Consider the following 24,087-nt stretch of genomic DNA (forward strand, 5'->3'; position numbering starts at 1 on the left):
GAAAAGATGCTCAACATTACTAGTCATTAGGGAAAATGCAAATCAAAATCATGATGAGATAGATACCTCACACCTATTAGGATGCTATTTCCTGTATCTTAAAAAAAGAAAGAAAATAGAATAAGCATTGGCAAGGATGTAAAGAACTAGGAACGCTTGTTCATTGCTGGTGGAAATGCAAAATAGTGCAGCAACTGTGGAAAACAGTATGGCCATTCCTCAAAAAATTAAACACAGAATTACCATATGACCCAGTAATTCGACTTCCGGGTATATACCTGAAAGAATTTAAAGCAGGGACCCAAACAGATATTTGTATAGCCATGTTCGTAGCGGCATTATTTATTAACAGTCAAAAGGTAGAAGGAACCCAACTGTCCATCATGAATGGAAAAACAAAATATAGTATATACAGACAAGGGAATATTAATATATTTAATATACTCAAAAAGGAAGGACATTTTGACACATGCTACTATACTATTATGAATCCTGAAGACACTATGTTACGTGAAATAAGCCAGACACAGAAGGATAAATATTATATGGTGGCCCAGGGCTGGTAGGGTGGTGGAGAGGAGAATGAGGAGTTAATGTTTAATGGGTAAAAATTTAAATTAGAAAGATGAAAAAGTTCTAGAAATGGATGCTGGTGATGGTTGAATAACAATGAATGAACTTAATATCACTGAACTGTACACTTAAAAATAGTTAAAATGGTAAATTTTATGTTATGTTTTTATCACAATACAAAATAAATTTTAAAAAGTAAAAAAAAAATATACAAACTGAACAAATCTATCTCTTCACTGTAGTATGAAATGATTCCATTTCCACATTACTGAGAAAATTGTATTCAGGAAAAGTTATGTACAATACAGTGAAAGAAAATTTTATATATCATTATTTTAGTTATAAATGTATTCCGAAAGGCTTTCATTGTTCCAATAGTTACCTGCTCCATTTCCTCCCTTTTGATACCCAGGATGCTTCCCATTAATCGTAACACTTCATGACGCTGATTTTTTGGTGTGTGGAAATGTCCAATAAAGAGGTTTCTCATTAGAACTCTATAAAAACAAAGGCAGAAACAGCTCAAGCTAACTCAACAAGTTATCCCATCCCAATATTTAGTGTGCCCAAATAATAAACACTAAGCATATAAATATTTAATTGTACTTAAACAATACTTAATTATAAAACACTACACAATATTTTAAAGTAACTTTAAAAAAATCCTTGACACGTCTAATTAAGAATACTTCATACAACCCAAAATGTTTTTCAAACACACTTACTAGTCAGCCACCCACTTTCTTCAACCAAATAACCCCCTGTGATGGTGCCTCATTAGTAATTCTCAGTGCCTGTCTGGGTTGATGTCAATCTTAACAGACTCTTCAGATTTTTCCCTCCCCACCTTAAATGGTGATGGTAGTCTGTGTGCTTAATGGTTATGCTTCTATTTCCCTACACACATTTATTAAAAATTCGCTAATAATGTCAAAATCTGTAAAATATTAATGATACATTACATATACCTACATTTCAGACTTAATGCATTTGAGCCAACTATGTTCATTTAAGGACAGTAAAGAGAGTTAAAAAAGTATTGGAAGAATAAACTTTTTTCTAAGTGTAGTGATGTTTTAGTGCTTCCATATGGCTTTAAAAAAAAAGAATTTGAGCTGAGAAAACCTATTTAATCAAGAGAAGAGAAATTATTCTACTGATCCCTCATTAAAACTACTCACATCTTATCACCATATAAGAAAAAGAAAAAGCTTTTAAAAAACTTAATCACATATAAACATCTACATGTGGAAGTTTTTTTCATAAAAGTAGTCTCTATAAAATACATAAAACTTAAAAGGCAGAGCATACTTGTCTACTTTTCCTTCTGTGCTGTTTACTAAAGTCATTAATTTCTTTTGTACGTCATCCAGCATTTCTTGTCGGAGCTCATCTGTTTTAAAACATGTGAATAAAGATAGTTATTAACTGATTAAAATAATATGGATGAATATATAATGAGATTTAAGACATCTTTACTATGAATTTTGAATACAAGCACTTATTCTAATTAGGAAGATTCAATTACTTCCATCTCTTCTTTGGTTTAGGGAACTAGGCTTGCTGGTATAGAAATTACTTAGAAGCCAGCATATGCATATATGCATTAACTCACATGGTTTACTCCCAATAAAGCAATCAATTCTTTACCAGAAAACTTAAAAAAAACCCCAAATTATACATATATACACACACATACACACACACACAGTCACAGGATGTAAAGCACAACATAGGGAATAGAGTCAATGGAACTGTAATAGCTACATACGATGTCGGGGGGGGGTAGTAGATTGGGGAAGGGGTTCTCACTTTGTGAGGGGTATAAATGTCTAATCATTATGTTGTTTTATATATCTGAAACTAATTTAAAAAAAATAAAAAAGGTTTTCACTCTCTTCAGAAACTTAATAGCAAAGAAGAGATTTTCACCACTGCTTCCTTGCGGGAAACATTTCCAGAACTACTCATTAACGGGAAGAAATGGAAAAGACAGTTTTAGATTTTCCTTTTTCTATTTTCCTGGCTGGACTCTGCTTTTTGGTGAGCTAAGAAAAGTATCTAAGACAACTGAGACCATGGCTCAGGATGTAACTGAGAGGCAAATTCTGGGGTGCATAAACTGCAAAATATAATTCATATCACGGCTTCTAATATACTAATTGAGATACTCCAATTTGACTGATTTAGATGGATGCTTGGACTCTTAAAATTCTTATTTAAAAAGGAAGCAAAATCTGTAAAATCTTGGTGAATTGTTGGAATTTGAACAGTATTAAAAGCAGTGTCTAGAATTATAACAGGAAATGCTCTGTACAGAAATTCAACTACTCCACAGGGCCAAGGATTCCTAGACTAAGGAACTCTCTGCCAAACCCATGGAGTTTACACCTGTCACCTCAGAAATGGATAGTTTGAGCTGAAGGAGATGCTTGTTAACTTCAAGTTAGATTACAAATTTCATTCTGAAAGAAATGAAGAGAAGACTGCTTTGCGACGGGGATCTATTTTTCAAATCAAGTAACACATCCAAACACTAGACGCTGACCTCTTTCCACAGATCTACTCTTTTGAGTCATGCTGCATTTCCCAGTAGTAGCTGGATACAAGTTCCCTTATCAGATACATGACTTGCAAATATTTTCTCCCATTCTTTGGGTTGTCATTTCACTCTCTTGATGCTATCCTTTGAAGTACAAAACATCTTCATTTTATTGAAATCCAATTTATTTTGTTTTTTGTTGTTTCTGCTTTTGTGTCATATCCAAGAAACCACGGCTTAACTCCACATCACAAAGATTTACTCCTATGTTTTTTCCTAAGAGTTTCACATTTTTAACTCTAAAATATAGGTCTATGATCCATTTTGAGTTAATTTTGGAACACGGTGTGAGGCAGGGGTCCAACTTCGTTCTTGTGCATGTGGCCATCCAGTTGTTCCAGCACCGCGTGTCGAAAGAACTATTCTTTTGGCACTCTCGTTGAAACTCTACTGACTATAAATGTATGGTTTATTTCTGGACTTGCAATTCCCACTGCAAGACTTCTGTGAATAATTTTTCTTCTAGCTGGAAAGCTCTTTTCCATTGACACTACCTATTAACTCCTATTCATTCTTCACATCTCAGTTCCCAGGTCACTTCCTCAAAGAAGTTTTCTCTGAACCTTAAAAATTAGGCCAGGTTCATCTGCTTTATGTTTTCATTCTGTCTCGCACACTGCCTAAAATCCTGACTTAAGAGTATTAAACATATATATGAACTGTCCAGTTTAACTGCTTGCAATGGCTTATGTTTTTTCTAAATTGCAAAAATCTGAATTGCAAAATGTAATTCATGTAATAGGCTAACTCTACCAAAATAGATGGTTGCCATAACCATATTATAAAAGCAAGGTTTGTGTTTGGAAAATCTACTACAAACATTTCCTTTCCTGTCTTTCCAGTAAGGAATTTAAGCTTGGACATTAAAAAAAAAAGAGAGAGAGCGAGAAAGAGAACAAGACTATTATTAAAGTCTGAGTCAGTAAAAGCCATTTTAGATTCTTACTGTGCATGAATATACTATGAACAAATGTTGCTGTCTGGGCCTTTTCTAGTACTACATTCTGAATGTAAACAGAATTCTCAACTATCAGAAGAACAGCAAGTAAATTAAATTAACCACTCTGAATTAACCATCCCACTCACGAACTAAAGTAAGAGCCAAAGTAAAGATGGGCATGGCCTTCTCTTTCATCCTCCTCCTCTTTTCCAAGGGTATATAGAAAGGCAGCAGAGAAAAAGAGGTCAAACTCATGCTACCTCTACCTTCCATTTCTCTGGGATTTCCATTCTCCTACCTTTCTCCTAACATTAATGATTTTTTATATTGTTTACATGTTAAAATGATAATATTCTAGATATATTGGGTTACGCAAATTATTAAATTAATTTCAACTATATCTGTTAATTTTTTAACATGGCTACTAAAATTTGTAAATTATACATGTGCCTTGCATTATGCTTTTATTGGATAGCACTGCTTTGGAACATAACCAGGAAATAACCACTGTACTATACTGTTTCTTATTTAAAAAGCAAAGACAAAGCTGAATGATAAATAGACATCTTCAGAGTACAATTTACAAAGCAAAGTTGATTCTGATAAAAATGATTTTAGTCAAATAAATTAGGAAAATATAACTTTACTTTATGAAAACCTGATCAAGAAATCTGTCTTAATAAAGTTCAAGTCAAAAATATTTTCTTGATGAAAATTAAGATTGGTATAATTTCGATTAAAATCTCTGTGTTCTGAAAGGTAAGCTCAAAACATCCTTAAAGCCAAAATTACAGGATGAAAGTTTCTGAAAATCATTATCAGAATACAAGTTAGTCCTGGGCTAATGTGATAGAGAACTGATAACTGCATATGCTTGCAGGCAGGCAGGCAGAAGGCTACTTTAAATTCAAGTACCAGTTTAAATGTAAACTGATATTTGAGTCTAGAAAAGAACCCTCAGAATTTGGGGGAAGAGGTTGGAAGGCTGGTATTAACCAGGGAAGGTTTAGAAAAGAAAGTCAAATACTGACTTCAAAGATGCTTACAAACTCTCTCTTCAGGAACCTTTCTTCTCCTCCCATCAGAGATTCTGAATATTTCTCCAGAAAAACTGAATACTTATTCAAACCACAATTTGAAATCAGAACTGTATTTATATGGGCAGGCAAAATACAGCTATTCAGAAATGGGTTGTCAGCCAAATACAATATTCCTGTGAAATAATCTAACATATTCAAAAAAAAATCCTTAGGAAGTTAAAAAAAAAAAAAAAAAAAAAAGGTGGTGAGGGGATACACTTTAAGCAATAAAGCAACTGAGATTTAGTCTAATTTAGGGAAGAGTTAATCTCAATATATGACATCCTAAAACCTGCCATATACACCTCTTCTCTGTAATGCCTACAGACTGCACCATGGTCTCCATCACTTGTTTTAAAAAATCAAAATTGAATATAAACTGTAATTGACTAAAACAAATCAACACATCATAATTTTACATTTTACTTGTGATTACTTAACACTGCACTATAATACTGTCTTCAGAGAACATCGTAAAATTAAGTCACACTCCTTACAAAGTCATTTGGCTATTTCATGACTAAGCTCCCTTGGACAAGATTCAAGTGAGGCTTAACCGTCACCTGACTAGACCAGGGCTTGGAGCGGACGGCGCGTCAGGAGACCTGCATATGAATTATGGCCCTGTCACAAGACCTGGATATGAATCATGGATCTGTCACTAGGGCCAGACTTGGTTGCCTATTTTGTAAAATAAGCATGCTTATCGCAAAGGATTTTTAGAGAATCTACTGAATGATTAAATGTGACTTTTCTAAACAGTCAAGCGCTATATAAAGCATTAGTACTCATTCATCTGATTTCTTAAAATATCATCTTTCGTCCAAGCCCTAACCAATATCAATAATATGCATCACTCTGGTTAACATTAATATTGATAATTTTTCCTCTATTCTGCCTTATTTGTCATCTTTACAAACCAAGGCAAAGGAGTAACAGTAGGAAGAAGCAAACAAAATGTGAGAAAGATGATTTCATTTACAGATATTTCAGTAAATAAACTGAGTCTAGTGTCTTACTTGCACTGGCTACTTAAAAAATAAATTTAAAACTGATACATTAAGTCTAATATAAGGAAATTTCACCTCTTCACTTAATTAAATATAATCAAAGCAAAAGCTAGAAATTAAATGGTCTTTTTATTACAAAATTTCAACTTACACAAAATCACTTTCATTACAACACCAAGTAATATTTTTAAGTATCTTGTATTTATTTACATTTGAAGTTAAGATATATTAGTATCTGCTTTGTCTTTTAATTCAATTCTTTTGAACTATATAGGACACAGAATTTTAAGGTATAGAATACATGGTGAATACTTTCTTGTTCCATAATTATTAATTGGTAAGTGATATTCCACTTCCTAGCAATGAACTCACAGGAAAAGAATTTTATTAATACAGTATAACCCCATTAATTTGAATTTTACTGGATCAGAATCAGTGATTAAACTGAAATAGCAATGTTGAGGTCTACTGGATTATTTGTACAGTTAAATCATGTACAGTTAAATATGTGCATTTGAAAGAGATTTTATATAAATATTTTTAATGTAACCAGATCAAATTGATTTTCTCTCTCCATATTCCTCCCTCAACTCTCCAGTACGAATTCAGGTAATTTGTACTGCATTTTTCCATATCAAAACTAATTTTTTTTAAAAGACTGAATACTGTGAGTCAGGTTATATATTTAATTTTTAAAGGTTCACATAGCCCAGCCATACTTCCCAAAGAGGACGACAATTTTGTCGGTGAGAAGTAAAGTCATTACAACAATTTTGCCACTTGCTGAATATCATCATTACTATAGAAAATATGCTAAAGACAAAAGGCTTTTTTTCTAGACTGCAGACTGAACCACAATTCATCTCTGAAAGCTCCCTGTTGCAAATCAACACAGAGTAAATCTGGCCCCCAAAATGTTGTGTTCAGTCCACACAGGGCTTTTTTTTGGAAAAACGTAAATTAGGTGTCACATTAAAAAATTAGAATATTTCACATAAAAGTCGACACTGCCAGTGTCTTTTGAAAGATCTGAAGATCTGGCAACATTGGGCCCACATTCCTGCAAGCCAACAGTTGGGTGGAACTGAGAATTTGCTGCTCCGGATAAGAAACTCTACAATTCACCACAGTCTCTACTCAATTCTGTTTGCTCTTTTATATTACAATTTGGGCCCGAGTTTACAATTTGTGTTTGTGATCCATACACACAGTTTCATTTTTTCACCTCTGCCCACTCAGCACTCCACACGCACACACTGTACACACCCTCCTGAGGTCATTACTAGTTCACCCGATCTCCAGAACATGCCGCAGAGTTTCACATGAATTCCTCCCTCTGTCTAGAACGCTCTTCCCCAATTCCCTGCCTGCTTAGCTGCACCTATTCATCACTCAAGTGAGGTCAAGTCTACCCTTCACCAGCCCTTCCTACCCTGCACACCACCATGACTAAGGAGAAGGGTTACTCCTTCCTTTCGAAACTTGCTGCATGGATGTGACTACACGTAGCCTTCCCCTTCACGCCTGACTGTAAACCTCCTGAAGGTAGGACCCCTGTCCCCTTACCTTTGTATCTCTGGTGCCTATTTTAATGCTTGGTACACAACAGAAAACAATGAATTTTTGATAAATAAATGGAAGAATGACTGATTTTTCTCTGGGAAGGGAGACTATCTGGGAAGAACAATGCAGGACAAAAAGAATAAATGATTTATATTCTGAACTACTTATCCACATGAGGGAAAATACACAAAACATATTAATTCAAAACATTCTCATCTCTACATAATTTACTTTTTTCTTTATACTTAGAATTAATAAAACACACATGTAAAAATATAACCATTAAGTTGAAAAGTGCTTAATTATTTATCTGATGCATAATTTTTTCTTAACTAAAATTTTGGCATTGTGTTGCATACCCAGATGTTTATATCATCACAAATAACTTTTTTAACCATTTATGTCAATTCAGAAAACTGCATCTGGTATTTCTTATATGTTTCCTCTAAAATCACCACTTCTGCCAAAAACATCTATAAAGAAATCCCTCAAAAGGTTTGGGTAACAAAGCGTCTGGGAATGTATTTGGCCTATGTTCAACAGGACATTATATGTTTTCTTGTATAAATCATGTCCTGGAAAACGGAATATCTTTATTTAAAATAAAAACTCTACCATCCAGCACCATAAAGGTAGTTCCATGAAAAACATTTTAAACTTCTCTTATATTTGTAGTTTTAAAACATGTTTTTATGCTTCATATTACAGGTTTACTAGGTCTCATTTTATACATTCTTCTAGATTCTCTTTAAAAAAAACAATCTAAGGAAATTTTCCATTCTTAACTCACAGAAGACTTTTTTAAAAAGCAGTCACCAAACATTTCTAAAAAAACACATCAGTTACGGGGCCCTTTAAGATACAGTTATAAACTGCAGACAGACCAAAAAGATTTTTCCAATGCTATAATCTAAACTTGTATGGTTTATGAAAACTTATTTTCTTTGTGTACAAAATTCACCACCCTTTTGAATAACAAGTTATCAAAACAAAAACTATTTTGTACTTTCAATTTTATCCCATCATTTTCATTTAAGCAGGAATTTACCTCAAAGAATGATGGTAAAGAACAAGAAGCTTAAGAAGGAAAATGACAAATCTGGCCATAAATATAGCAAGATAGTCTATATGTGTGTATTTTGTCATGAATGACACTTCCATAGAAATTATGAACTCTGATCAACCCAGAATAGTTAACGAAAGACTCTATCCTAGCTGTTTCATAGAGGGCTAGTGTCTTCAGTTTAAAAAATCAATAAAAATAAAGGAGGCATGTGAAATAAGTCTTTGGAACAATATCAAAAAAAGAATACTTTTAGGTAAAATGTTGCAAGAATAATTTCTAAAAGGAAGGAAAGCAGTAATTCTTCTACCAGCCAGCACTATCTATTGAAACATAGCATCTGTAATATCTTGGGGTTTCCTTTCATCATTACTTTCCCTTAAGGGGTGGTGGGGGGAGAGAAAGAAGTTCTTACATTTTCAGGGTGAAATCCTACTACTGGTTGAGGGCTTTGCTCAAGTTCCTTTCCTCCCTGGAGTGCCCTGGCCCTTAATGAGATTCCTGGGGAACTGAATATGCACCGTCTAATGACCACCTTGGGCACCACTGCCTTCAACTGGGAACCTATGGTGCATCGATACTGTTACTTCCCCGCAAAGGGGATTGGATCGAGTGTGTCACACAGTATCTAACATGAAGCCACGTAGTTGGTTCTAATTAAGTACTTAATGCCTGATAAAGTGTCTTCATACTTTTCATTCAAAACCTATAAACACCCTGAACTCATAAGCACAGTTGCACGTACATGGCACTAACAATGATGCACTGAATGACTGAAACCATCAACCATGTACTGTTTCAATACTGTTAATACACAATTGCTCTCTTCATGTCTGACCTGACCAGACTGAATCACATTGTCTCTGGTAGCAATGACATAGTCAAGTATTTCGAATAAAATGCCACTTTTGAAAATGAGTTTCCTAATATTGTTTAAATGTTGAAACTGCATATTAACTAATCATCGGTCTACCGATGCTTAGAAATAAAACAATACTTTGACTCTAGATTCAAGTCTGTATGTACTTTCTCGCAACAAAAGCCAATCTGTACTTTTCAAAATTGTTTCTCCTGGCAAATATTTTTGCTGTCTGGCCAAGTTTAGCGTTAAAAATAAAGTACAGTATTACAACATCAATCAACATTTAAAGTACTTAATGATCTATGAAAGAAAATATACAGTGATTCTTTTGAAACAACCAAGCCAATTAAAGTTTTATTAATATTATCAAATCAAGAATGTAGCTTTGAGAAAATAAAATTATATTTTTGTTTAGCGATATGAAAGCAATAGCAAGCACTTAGGTAATAAAAGAAAAAAGATTGTTAAGAGGAACGGTTAATGGCAGAACAGTTTCACGACACAACAGAACTGTGTCCTTGCTCCCTTCCTGTCTGTGCAACACTGGCCTCCTGCCTGTGCTTTCAAACCAGTGGTATAAGCATAATTCAAGCTTTTGCTGTAGCTAATACTGAGTCCACAAAATGAGTGCAAAGTTCCGATACATTTACAATGAATATAACTGTAATTTTTTACATGAATAGGGACCTAGGCCACCTAAGTCTTGTCATTTATAATCAAAATCTGAAAAAATTCTACTACCACTGGGAGGTTGAAATGGTACCTGAACAAGCACTAAGGAATGCACGGACGCTGATACTATTTATCAACTGCAATTAGTCATAGAAGTTTTTTTCTTACCATCACCTACTGGGAATGACTCAGGTGGATGTCTAATCGGGGACATGGCCTTAAATATTATACACACATACAGCATACACACAGCACTGAATTATCACAGACCCATGGATTGGTTCACAATACCGCCTTTCACCTCCGTCAGGCCAGCCCAACCCTAAGATATCAGTTCTCTGGCTAATCCCCTGGGTGCCCAGTGTGTCTCCTCTGGGCTGTTCACCTGTCGTCCGGCTAATGCTGTAGTTGCACTGGCCTTCAACCTAACTAGACTGTTTTCCCAGTAAATACTGCCTCCAGCAAAGGGCAAGCATTTTAACATTTAAGGTACAACCCAGAGGGTACTGTTCTGTCATCAAAGGAGATGGAGATACAGACAAATACAAGTCAGACTATAAACAGCCATTTTCCTGACAGTAAGAAATATAGGAACATGGAGAGAACATGAGCTTTGGTCAAGGGTAAAAGATCAGAGTTCAAATCTCAGTTTAACTTGTAAAGTAGAACTAATACCACCTACTTTACAGTTGCTTGTGAAGTGTAAATAAATGAGAAGACTAAATAATACTGTATATGTTATATAAAAGGTCCATGATACTCAGGATATAATTGTTTCCTTGACGCCTATTTCCAGCCCCTCTATTAGATTTAGATTTCCAAGGCCAGCCAAGTCTTACAAAGTAAACACAGGACTTATAGTTGGGCAGTAATTTGCATCAGAATCAAATTATCTTGAGGCAAACTACCTCACATGATCTACCTTACTGATGTGTGCGTTTCTAAACATCTCTCACCTCCTGTCTCCTGCTGGGTTAGGCTAACACTTTGGCTTGTCCTTCAGCTTCCATGTTCCAGGAGCTCTCCTCTGCTTGCCTCCCTAGCATTCAAGCCAGTTTCTGCTGTCTGACAGTCTCTCTGCTGTGGCGTATTCTTCTGCTTTTGCCTATTTTTAATTTCTATTTCATTGTAGGTGGTACCTCTTAATTCCTTAATTACGTGTCTTAGTGCTACGGAGCCAAACCTAGACACCTAAAGTTAGTGTATTTCTAGATTCAATTATTACCTTTCTGATAGCTTTAAATCATTACCTACTAAATGCAGCCCTAGAATAGCTTCAACTTCCTAGGGACCCTTAAACCAGAGATGAAATGAGGACATGCCATCTTCGTCAGCTATTAGATTCAACAAAGCACCTGATTATCTGAGGCCCAAGGGAATTGACAGGACTTACGATAAACCTTACAAGCATTAAAAAATACATGATGAATGGCCTGTATGTAAAACACCATCTATAATCACAAAAAGCTAGTTTTCCCCAGACATTCATTATACAAAAAGTTCCTCCTTTACATGACAACATTGCACTAACACATCAGAAGGCTTTAGGCAGGATGAGTATGGACTGATTAAGGAGAAGTCATAATCATCAAAAAGCAGGTCGGTCCAATCACTCCCCTTGATGGCCCACAGGGTGACAGCCAACACAACTGGACAACTGGACTTCCTCAACACCAGGGAGAACTGATTGCACAGCCAGGGCCAACTTAGGACTCTGGTTTCACTAAGACCATATTCAAACTGAAGCAAATTGGTCATGGAAGACGGAGATAGAAGTCACCCACCAATGGAAGCTGGTTTCATTCATCTGTACCAACACATGGGGGAAGACTACATTTGATTTAACACTAGTGTGGGGGGGCGGGGGGAAGGAAAAGAAAAAAACCCTACTTTGTTTTTTAAGTTCTTCCATTTGTTCTTCCTTTAAATCTAACTGTTCTGTGAGTCTTGATGCTGAATCCAACGCAGCATTTGCTTCATCCAGACGCTCCTGAGAAAGGAAAGTTCATTAATAAGCAGCATACAAAAACTATTTCACAAACTACAGGGCTGGAAGACATCTCAGAATCAATCAACTCTTTTCATTTCAGCTGATGTAGCTGTTCCTCTGTGACCTTGGGGGAAATCACACAACTAGCAAGTGTCAAAGACAGACCCCACATTCACAACACAACACTGTCTCCTTTAGAGGAACTAATCAGAAAAAGACAACATGGTGACAAAAATGAAAAAAAAAAAAAAAAAGACAATAATAAGAATAAAAGCAAATACAAAAAGTCAAGAAATATAACAAACGTTCTTTTTAATTTTTGCAAGCCTGACTGGTATAAAGTTATGTTTCACTATTACTTTATTACTTTAATTTTTGCTTCCCTAACTACTAGTGAATTTGAGCATTTTTGTTTTCATGTTTATAGGACAGGTACACCTGCTCTTCTGAGAAAATCTCTTTGCGTACCTTGCCTGTTTTTCTGCTGTGCTGTCTTTTGTCAGTTTGTAAGAGTACCTTGCATAGTAGGTGTCAACCCTTTGTCATCAGTGCTACAAACATTTGCCAGATCTGCCATTCGTCTTTTGACTAAATATGTTTGCCGTGTAAAAGTGTTTAAATTGTATATAGTCAATTTTGCTTTTATAGCTTCTTTTTAGTCTTGGTTAGGCTCCTCCTTGCCCTGAGATTGTACATGTGATCTTCTAGATTTTCTTAAAAGATATTTATTCTTTAAAAAATATTTACATCTTTAAAATAATGTTTCTCAATTAGAGTGCATTTAACATTCCTGGCCCCGACCACTAAATGCCAGAAGACCCAAGCAGTCACCGTAATAACCAAGGGACCCCCAGATTTCTAGTACCACTCGTAGCTGAGAATCCTTGCTTTAATACAACTGGAATTTACTTTTGTATACAGTGAAAGATACGGGCCCAATTTTATTTTCTTCCATATATTAGATAATCTAAACTATTTCCCCATTAAACTGAAATTAGTTTAGGGTTTAGTTTTAAATTCTCAAATATATCTTGAGCTCTATTTCTGGATTCTCCTGCTTTTCCACTAATCTAGTCAATATGATATTGATTTATGGCTCTGTTCTGCTATTTAGTAGGCAAGTCCCTCCTCACTGTTGTTCTTTTGCACAATTTTCTTGGCTACTCTAGAGTATTCAGTCATGTAAATTGCAGATCAAGTTTTATCACCTTGAATCAGAGTGTGATAGCTTTTTTGATGCATCATCTTGGATAGGCTCTAGTCTCCAGTTATTCAAATATATCTAGATTGAATTGCTGTAAAGGTATTTTAAAAATATAATCAAAGCCTCTAATCAGCTGAATTTAAAAAGGTACATTATCCTGGATAATGAGGGTGGGCTTCACTAAACCAGTTGGAAGTCCTTGAAAGCAGGACTGAGGCTTCCCCCGAAAGAGAAGACATTGCTTCTGTGGACATCAAGTTCCATCCCTAACCATGGAACCATCCTGCTTGTGATGCTCCTTCCTGCCGTCCTGTGGACAGAGCTTTGGTCCATGCCTGAGAGTTCCAGCCTGCCTGGGTTGTCATTTTCCCATTCTGACTTCCAGCCCTCCAAATTTTGGACTCGCTTAGCCAGCCCCCACAATCACACTGCCAGTTCCTTGTAAAAATCTCGTAGGTGTGTATTTCACATATATCATCCATATCTATGTGTATGAATATATATGTGTGTGTGTGTGTGTACATACCTAAAACTTTAATATTCAAAACCCACAAAACTAAATGTAATATAAATGAAATTTAAATAAGCTTTGAAATTATACTTTTTAAAACCATGTAGAATTTAAGAAATTATTAAAACTTCAAATAACATCAAGACGTTTTCAAAAACTAACATTCGATTTCGTTATTCTTTCTACCATTTGTTTGGTTTTTATTTCATTAATTTCAGCTTTTATCTTTTTTTTTTTAGTGTGTTTTTCCCGGACCCATCAGCTCCAAGTCAGGTAGTTGTTTTAATCTAGTTGTGGAGGGCGCAGCTCACAGTGGCCCATGTGGGGAATGAACCGGCAACTCTGTTGCTGAGAGCACTGCACTCTAACCAACTGAGCTAACTGGCCAGCCCTGCTTTTATCTTTAGTAATTCTTTCTTTAGTTTCTTCTGATTTATTTTGTTCTTTTTCTAAATATATGCCACATTTTAAATTAAAAAAAAATAAAGTTAGTTTAAAAAGAAGATATCTTCTATTCCAACAATATGGCAGACTAGATACTCTGGACCCACTGGAAACAACTAGAAGCACTGGATAAAATATTCTTTTTAAATATATTAATGAGTTGACCAGAAAGGAAGCATAAATGGTCAATAATGTACTAAAAGATGCCTGACCTCTTTAGTAGTCAGATAAATGCAAATTAAAACCATAAGAAGATAGCCCTTCCCACATAGCACATAGACAAAAGCTTGAAATATTCTGATAATGCTAAGTGTTGCCGAGGATGTAGAACGAGCACTCTAAGTACTATTGGTAGGAGTAAATCAGCACAACTGCTTTAGAACACAATTTGCCATCATCTAATAAAGTTGCCATCATCTAAAATTGCTCATATGTACCCATGACTCAGCAATTCCAGTGCAGATACACGCCTGAAAGAAATTCCTGTACATGTATGTGCATCAGAAGATATAAACAAGAAAGTTCATAACCACATTGTTTGTACAGCAGATAATGAAAATGTCCTTTACCAATAAAATGTGTACAAAATTATATATTCATGCATAAACAGAGCAGTGAAAATAATGGACCATCTGTACACAGTAACATGGCTGACACTCATGAACGTAATACTAAGCAAAAAATGCAAGTCACAGAAGAATTTTTCAATTTACATACAGTTAAAAATTCCATTTATATAGAGTTCAAAAATATGCAAAACCAAACGGTGTATTGTTCAGAAATGCAAAGCTACGTGATAAAACCATAAAAAAACAAGGCAGTGACAAACATAAAATTTTGGAATAATGGTTATCTAGGAGGTGGTGAGAAGAGGATGAGACGTGGAGGGGTGCGGAAGGAACTTCAAAGGATGACATTCTACGTCTCATACTGGGTGATGAGGACGTGGTATTTGCTACATTGTTATTCTTATATTGTATACATATTATCTAAATATTTCATAAACATTTCAAAACTTTACAGGAACCATAGTTTCACTTATTTGGAATATTAATGTGCCTGAACAGCACATTTACCATTAATGACAGGTAAAGAAATTTTATTATTTTTTCCGCCAGCTATCACCAGAGTTTACTTATGACTTAGAAATTTATCCTCAATCTAAAAGCAAGTCACTGGGTATCATATTTCTTCACGAGGTTTCGTTTTATTTATATCTTACACATAATTTTTGTATCTATGAAATACAGCACACTAATAAAGAAAAAAATATTTTAAAGGATTATGCTGCAAAAGAAAAACATCTAAAGGGATAATATACATTATTTTTATCCATATGAAACAAAGTACCCAATATATTTTGTTGAAAAGAGACCATTACAAAGTTAAAATTGTAGATTAACTTATTTTTTTCTTCAGTGATCTCTAAAATACCTATCTGTGCTAAAAATTGTAAATGTCCTATCATCTCATATTTGCTGTGTCTACTCTAAACTATAAGTCACATGAGAAAAATCCTGAGTATCTTGTTCACTACTATGTCCCAGCATAGAGTATTAATTAGCCACTCAAACAATATTTAACAAATTAATTGTTTAGGAGATTATTTCTAAGACAAAGATTCTACAAGTAATTGTTTCATGAGTAATAAAATTTACCAGACAAAAATATTATAACCAACCTGTAACAACAGCAGTCTTTCTTCCAGATTTTCTGCCTTTTTTCTCCATTCGGCTATTAGCTGTTTATTCTTTTCTAGTTCAGCTGAATACATAGCTTTTTCCTCTAAAGAGGTGAAAAAAAGTTGCATTAGTGTTTTGCAGTTGTGTGATAAAATTAGAATTTTAAACCACTTGAAATTTAGTAATTCAACAAAAACAGTTCAAATATCTCAAGAAAATTATATATGCCTCAGTGATAATATTAACTGGAATTGAAGTGATGAGATCAGTTTCCTCTGCCTAAAGTCTTCTCCATCTTGCAAACTCTTCTTTCCCTTCGGAACTCCACTCAAGTATTTCCTCTTTGGCAAAGCTTTCCCTATGGCCTCAGTACGACACCCCTTTGCACACGTCTACTCTAGCATTACATAGAGTAGAGGAATCGTATATTTAAAATTCAAGATTTCAACCAGGACTAACCCTGGCCTACATATGTACAAATTTAAAGCTTAGCTTAGATGTAAAACTATAACCCCTGTTGCTTCATTAGCCTCATATCCCCTAATCCCCCACCCGCCCCCCACTAGCAGTTAATTCATTGCCAATAATTACTGAATGTATGAATAAACAAACGGATGGGTGAATGCTCAAAAGGGGGTAAATCTGAGGATGGGAGGTGAGAAAGCATATTCGGTTATGAGGGTAAAACTGCTCTGGCCGCTGTTATTGTGTCTCCAGAAAAGTATTTTCCACCTGGAGTAGAAAACGTAGTTACCTCAAAGTACAGATGAAGAGCTAAGAACAAGTTCATTGACATTTCAAAGGACAGCAGTTACTGGTGATTAACTCTTCAAAGTGTTCAACCTCCAAGCAATATCTCAAAACCTAACCATCTTCTCTACGTGTGCCTCTCTCTTCCTTTGCACCTCCCTCTTTATCACGTGATTGTCCTTTCTATGTAACCCTTATACTCCCCCCACACTCACCTTAACTTGTCGTAATATGATACTAAACAAATTTTTAATAATTACTTTATATACAGTTTATGACTGAATTGTAAAAGCAGTCTAAATCAACTCGTTAATGGCCACTTATCTTTTCCCCCTATAAGTGGATAACCTTTCAAAGATATCCCATCCCATCCCCAATCTAAAATAACACTCAAATAAGCCAAAATTCCCAATAACTACAATACGTTTTCTTCACTGAAAGACTGACCACACAACTTACCTTGTTGGAAATGCTCTAGTACCATCTGCAGGTTGGACAGTGAGAGAGCATACTGCTTTACTTGTTCCTGGGACATAGAAAGCTGCAGGGCAGTTTCATCCCTTTGCTTGGAGATTACATTCAATTGTTCCTGCAATGACTCTACCTGCAAACTGGCTTGATGGCTTCAAACAGAAAGAATAAAAGTCAAACTGTTTCTATTTAGGTACTTTACCAAGATGAAACACCTTCTCTACATTTTACTGGATTAAATGCAATTTAGATTTCAAAGTATTCAGATAACTTTAACAAGATGGAAGCCTCTTCCCTAGTTTTTTTAAATTGTGATAAAATAGACATAACGTTTGCCATTTTAACCATTTTTAAATGTAGAGTTCAGTGGCATTAAGCACGTTCACAATGTTGTATAACCACCACCACCATCCACCTGCAGAACTCTTTTCATTTTCCCAAGCTGAAACTCCAGTCATTAAACAATAACTCCCTTTTCCTGCAGCAACCATAATTCTACTTTTTGTCTCTATGAATTTGACCTTCCTTACACTTTACTGCATTAAATTCAAGATAGATTTCAAAGAAACGTGAAGAGTGCCTCTAATCTTTGTTCTCCATTTTTGTTAATACAACCATCTTTTCTGTCAAAGTGACTTTGAATTAATGGCAGTCATTTTAAAGACAGAATTGGGCTGAACAAGAAATGTCAGTGTAAGAAAAATTTACAAACAGCCTGCAATCTTTGTGCTTCCAGGCTAAACCTCTAAGACGTAATTTATCATAAAATTGTAACTTGTAAGGGACTTTGGAGGTCCTTTTGTCCAGTTTCCAACCCAACAAACAATGAATTCCATGACAGCCCCTTGCTTTTAACACTTGCCACCACGGTGAAGTCACAGCTTCCCTAAGGTTAGCACGCTGATTAACTGCTCTGATTACTAGGTAATTATCTTTTACCATCATGTTGCTGCTTGCATTAAATAACCCCTACACCTGCCCCACATTATAAATCAGAGTTCCCTAAGAGATTTATACAGCACCTATCCAGGCTAATGTCATTGATGTACTTCTTTAATGTATAAGTGTTACATACAAAATATTGCAATAGCCTTTCCTGGGTTTTTAATATCCAATTAAATTCTTATTCAAGGGCTGCCCATCAAAGCTCATTAAGAGCAGCTAAATTTGAAGAAACGTTACCCAATAGCACCCTCTTGTGGAAGGAGAAGTAAATTGGTAACCAGGAGACAACTGCCCTCAAATTCACCGGACTTTTTTCAACTTTCCTGATTTGCAAATCACTCAAAGCGTGATTGTAAGGATGAGATGAGCTGTGATGTCACTCAAAAAGTTAATAAATTACGAGGTGTGACTGTTGTTAAATAAGGGCTCAAAACACCACAATCTGGTTTGTAGATTTGAGTTACTTATGTAACAAATATTTACTAAAGATCTATTAACTATGTGCAAGAATATGTTTATGGGAAGAGTACAAAATAAATGGCAACATTCCTACCCTCAGGGACCTTACATCCCATGGGTGGGAGAAAGTGTAAGACAGATCAACAATGACCTGTACCCTAAAATAAATACAAGTGCCCTATCAAAGACTCAAAATAGTATGCAGGTTCAAAGGGAAAAACATCCCACCAGTGTTTGGTTTGGATTTGAGGAGCGGGCTGCTAAATAAATCATTCTTTATGAAGGAAATGCTTCTATTCAAAGAAAACAAATTCTTCTACTTGAACAACAGGTGGGATTACTAGAAAAACTGTTAGGGATCAGGCCCCCTTTCAGGTGGAATAAAGACTATGAACTGAAAAAGTAGAAGAAATAGAAAACTAGTAGCTGTATCTGAAGAACTGAGTGATACAGTTTGGATGGATACAGATGATAGTGACAAGTAGAGTTAAGGGGTAAACAGCCCAGGACCAAGTCACAGGAGTCGGCCCTGGTTTTGAAAAAAGGAGCAACACGGTCACAGCTCTACTTAACGAAGGGTATTCTGGCAATTATTATGAAGGGTAAATGAAAGGGGGCAGAGACTAGAAACTGTTTTAATTAGAGAAAATAAGGGCCTGAAATCGAAAGGAAAGATTATCAATTTTATAGCCTGAGGATGTTGTGGCATCTCTGCCAATGTGAAACACATACACAAATGATCATTCATTGTTTTCATTCCCATTTTAAACAAGTTTTCTTTCTGAGCATGAAGGCATAATCACACACCCTAGGAAGTGAGGGAGTTGTTCACCCTCACAAATATATTGTCTTTACTGGCCCATAATTTCTTTGCGAACAGATACAATATCTACTATCTCCTCATATCTCCCTCAGCATCATACATAGTAAAAAGATTAATACAAAAACGCATATACCACTAATGGCAATATAAATGGGCATGATTCTTCTGGAAGATTTGACAGTACATTTCAAAAGTGTTAAAAACGCCCTTTAAACCAGAACTTCCATTTCTAAAACTTTACGCTAAGGAAATAATCTGTTATCAACACAAAATACCTATCTTGAGATATCTTAGTTATTTTGAAAAGTTGAAACACTATACATGTCCAATAATAAATGACTGGATGAAAGAAATTATGGCAATCCAAATAATGGTATACTATATAGCCATAGAATGTTATTGCAGAAACATATGGCGTAGCATGTACTGATACTCATATTAAGTGGATAGAAGCAGGTTAAAAAACAGTATGAATAGTATGATCTCTGTTTTGCATATATATGTGTAATATATATATTACACATATATATACATATGTATGTAATATGTACACACACATACAGATGCATATAAAGGCACACAAAAAAGAGTATTTCTGGGTTTGTGGGACTGTGGCTTTATGTTCTTTTCGGTTTATGTGATTTTCCTAAAGAGGAAAATAAAATGTTTTGTAGTAAGGAAAAACAGAAAAACAAGAAAAGACATTTTATTGAGAAAAACAAAATTTTTAAATATTTAAGCAGGACCTGGTTACTCAGACGTTTTAATAAACCAAGAGTTAATTCATACTGACCTAAGTCTTTACCATGCTACTTCCTTTACTCTCTCCCTTCTTACAGCCAGACCTTGTTCAACCTCAGATCGTCTGATTAAAAATAGTCACATAAATTAGTTCTGTTGGGAACCAGAAAAGGCTAATTAAAGCAGTCCGGATTTCAGTCTAAACTCCTAAGATGATGAGAGGCGATTACTCTACAGTCATGGTTAAGATTCAGAAAAACTTCAGTTTGAATGCCAGATCTGGTGAAGCGTTATAGACCTAAGTGAGAAACCCACACACACTCTGTGCCTGACCTTGGAGTGGTAACTAAACAAACCTCTTTACCCTAAGTTTCTTCATCTGTAAAATGGAGATAATACATTTTGTGAGAATAAAATGAGGTAACATGAAAAATGCGTATTGAGTCTTACACGCAAGAAGTATTGTTAATATTAAAGCTAAAAAAATGAGAAAGTTACCTTGCATTTTCCATTGCATTAGAGGATGAAACTAGCTTTTCCTCCAACACTGTGACTCTCTTTCTTAGTTTAGCCTCTCTATCTTCGGCAGCCAAAGCTTCTCGGGTATACGAATCTTCTGTTTCTAAAAGATGGTTACGCAATCTCTCCAGCTCCTGGTTTAAGCGTAATTCTTTGTCACGTAAATGTTGAACCTAGATAGAGGACATTTCTTTATTTTTCTTCTGTAAAATGCTCCCTCTCCCCCTGCCCCACAAGCCACTTATTATCAAATCTTTTCCCCATTATTGAAGTGTGTTAATGTATACTAATTTCTCATACTGCAAGATGTATTTATGCTAGGAAAAGTCTCCTGAAATCATCCTGAATATTCATTGGGAAGGTTTACTTTCTAAGATCTCATTCCCTGTGGCTATAATGGAAAATGGAATTATACAAACTACTAGGCTTTTTATGACAGACTGATTTTTCAGTAAATCTCATTTTTTCCATATTTCATGGGAGGGCAATTTTTCTTATATCCAAAATATGCCATGGTTTTCACTTTTTTTTCTCCATTAAAAAAAGAAGATACAATTGAATTTCAGGTGTACAACCTAATGATTCGATCACGGCTTTCACTTTTGAAAACTGAGATAAAATGCATTCTGGGAGATGAAAATCCTATTATAGCACACCAGAGGAAGACTAAGAAAAAAATCCCCTAAGAAAGAAATTCATTTTATATGGTAATCGTTACAGTTTTCTTACTTGTTATTAAACTTAGTGCCTGAATCACTGTTTCTTTAAAATGAAAGTATACCTCATTCTGGACAGCAGTATTTTCCATTTGCTTCTGTTTCAGGGCCAACATGACTTGATCCCTCTCCTTCTGAAATGTAACTGTCTTCTCCTGCAGTGATTTAACTGCATTTAAAAGTTGATTTAACTCCCCAGTCTTGCCCTTTTGGAAAGAAATAACTTTAGCTTTAAAGAAAAATACATTAAAAAAAGATATTTCTTCATTAATTAATTTCAAAATATAATCATGTCAAGGTCATCAAAAAAGGAGTCTGAGAAACTGTCACAGTCTAAAGGAGCCTAAGAATACATAATGACTAAATGTAATGTGGTGCCTTGGATGGCATCCTGGAACAGGAAAAGGACATTTGGCAAAAAATTAAGGAAATTCAAATAAAGTATGAACTTTAGTTAATAGTAATGTATCAATATTGGTTCACTAGCTGCGACAAGTGTACCATAGCAGTGTAAATGTTAAAAATAAGGGAAACTGGAGGTGAGGTATATGGGAACGCTATTTTTGCAACTTTTCTAATCTAAAACTACTCAAAGAAAAAGTTTATTAGAAATGTTTTAAAAGGAACTCAAAACACACAATCTCTTCAAATTTACCCTACGCAGTAAAGTGTCCACAAACCCCAAAATCAGTCAAAAAAGGTGTGTGTGTGTGTGTGTGTGTGTGTGTGTGTGTGTCCCAGTCATCAAGCGTACACTTTTTGTTAGAGAAAGGAACAATGTCAAGATGCTAGCAGAGGAAAGAAAGGGAAGTCTTTCACATGCACAGTCTATTTTCAAACAACATTTTGGCAACAATTTAACAAAGGAAAGCAACTCTGGAATGATAACTTGCTAGATGGTTGTGAGAATTTATTCCTGAATGCACTGCATACAAGTACAATATATTAAGGATACCAGAAACAAAAGATAACCCTTCATTGCAAAAATAGGCCCAGGAATTTAAGATGATACCATAGCTCGAATTCTAAAAAGCACAAAAGAGACAAGCTATTTACAGCCAATGCTTTTCTCTGTTTTAAATATGCATATCATATGAATCTAGTTACATAGTTAGGTATTATTTTAAATTGTCATGGAAAGTTTCCATTTCTTTAAGAATATATGTGTCCCTCAAGATAAATGATCTAAACCAAAACATAAAACCATCTGTTCCTTTTATCTCACCACCTCCTCTGGGATAGCGAAGCCAATATTTTCCAAGTAGCTACTCAGGTAAAAAATTTTTTCATATTACAGAAGAACAAATGCTTGAAAATTAAATAGAGTTGAAGATCTCCTGTTGAGAACATCCCTGTCTCCCTAAAGAGATGTTATTTATTATATTCAAAATATAATAAAAGTCCTCTTCAATAATATAGAGTATTGGAAGAAATTGATTGTTCCACACTAATTACCCTCAAATACGACTTAACATAGGGAGCTTCCTGAAAGGTAGAGGAATCTGCACACTTTAGATCTATGTCAATGAAACAATTAATTTCCACAAGATGCTAAAACTACAAAAGGAAAGAAATGTATTAAGAGAATCCTTCGTTGTTCCACATTCCTCTATTGTAATCTCACAGCCCTAAGACACGACACTTCGGTTGGTGAGCAACAGAAGCTTCTGCCCGTTTCCATACCAATTACAGACCAGAACCACAAGAAGCTACAGGAGGGAAAACACCTCCACACTAGCAGTGTACCTATTTGATTAGACGGCAATGGAGGGGAAAATGAGGTAAGACTTTTCTTACCAAATGAAAACTACTTCAAGCATTCCCAAACTTTAAAATCCAAGACTCTAAGAGAACTTAACTGGCAAAAGCTGTTAAATCATTTTGTATCTTGTGCCTGGCAGCACGTAAATGCTCAAGAAGCACATGTTGCATATTCTCATTTCTTTCCCAAACTTCTACTAAAAATACAGAAACCAGAGTCACAGAGCACTATGGAACCAGCCCTGCACAGCATCTATCACAGTATAATTCATTAGAAGGTCTTCCTTCAATTCATTCTTCTATAAACCAAAATCAACTGCATTTAAAAATTGAAATATATCAAAACCAACTGATACTTTATATACATATATATACAGAGGGTGCCAAAAAAATGTATATACATTTTAAGAAAGGAAAAAACAGTATTAAAATTCTAATACTCAATATATACCAATAACAAAAGATGAATTACAAGAGGTGCTCAAAGTGGTTACCATCAGCATTATTTTAATACATTTTTCCTTTCTTAAGTTGTGTATACATTTTTTTGGCACCCTCTGTATCTATATGAAACTGCTACAACCCTCCATTTTGTGATTGAATAAACAAACCAGTAAGGTCAAAACACACCCCAAGTCATGCCAGTGACAGAGCTGGGAACAGACTATTTACTGAGCCTACTATGTGAAAAGCACTACTCATGGCTA

General features: G+C 35.1%; 1 protein-coding gene across 2 annotated transcripts in view; it reads right to left on the bottom strand.

Moving 5' to 3' along the window:
• Positions 1-24,087, bottom strand: part of TRIP11 (thyroid hormone receptor interactor 11) — a 65,364-nt gene that overhangs the window by 13,386 nt on the left and 27,891 nt on the right. For both annotated transcript variants that reach the window (XM_088797453.1, XM_088797454.1), the window contains exons 12-18: positions 21,685-21,825; positions 20,883-21,076; positions 17,405-17,568; positions 16,195-16,298; positions 12,255-12,354; positions 1,885-1,966; positions 956-1,070 (exon numbers count right to left, since the gene is read on the bottom strand). In XM_088797453.1, coding sequence (XP_088653579.1) covers positions 956-1,070; positions 1,885-1,966; positions 12,255-12,354; positions 16,195-16,298; positions 17,405-17,568; positions 20,883-21,076; positions 21,685-21,825 — 900 coding nt within the window. The remainder of the gene's footprint in view (positions 1-955; positions 1,071-1,884; positions 1,967-12,254; positions 12,355-16,194; positions 16,299-17,404; positions 17,569-20,882; positions 21,077-21,684; positions 21,826-24,087) is intronic.

Source organism: Rhinolophus sinicus, chromosome 3 (genome assembly GCF_057876585.1).
Source record: "Rhinolophus sinicus isolate RSI-liver-muscle chromosome 3, RSI-T2T, whole genome shotgun sequence".
Classification (NCBI taxonomy): domain Eukaryota; kingdom Metazoa; phylum Chordata; class Mammalia; order Chiroptera; family Rhinolophidae; genus Rhinolophus; species Rhinolophus sinicus.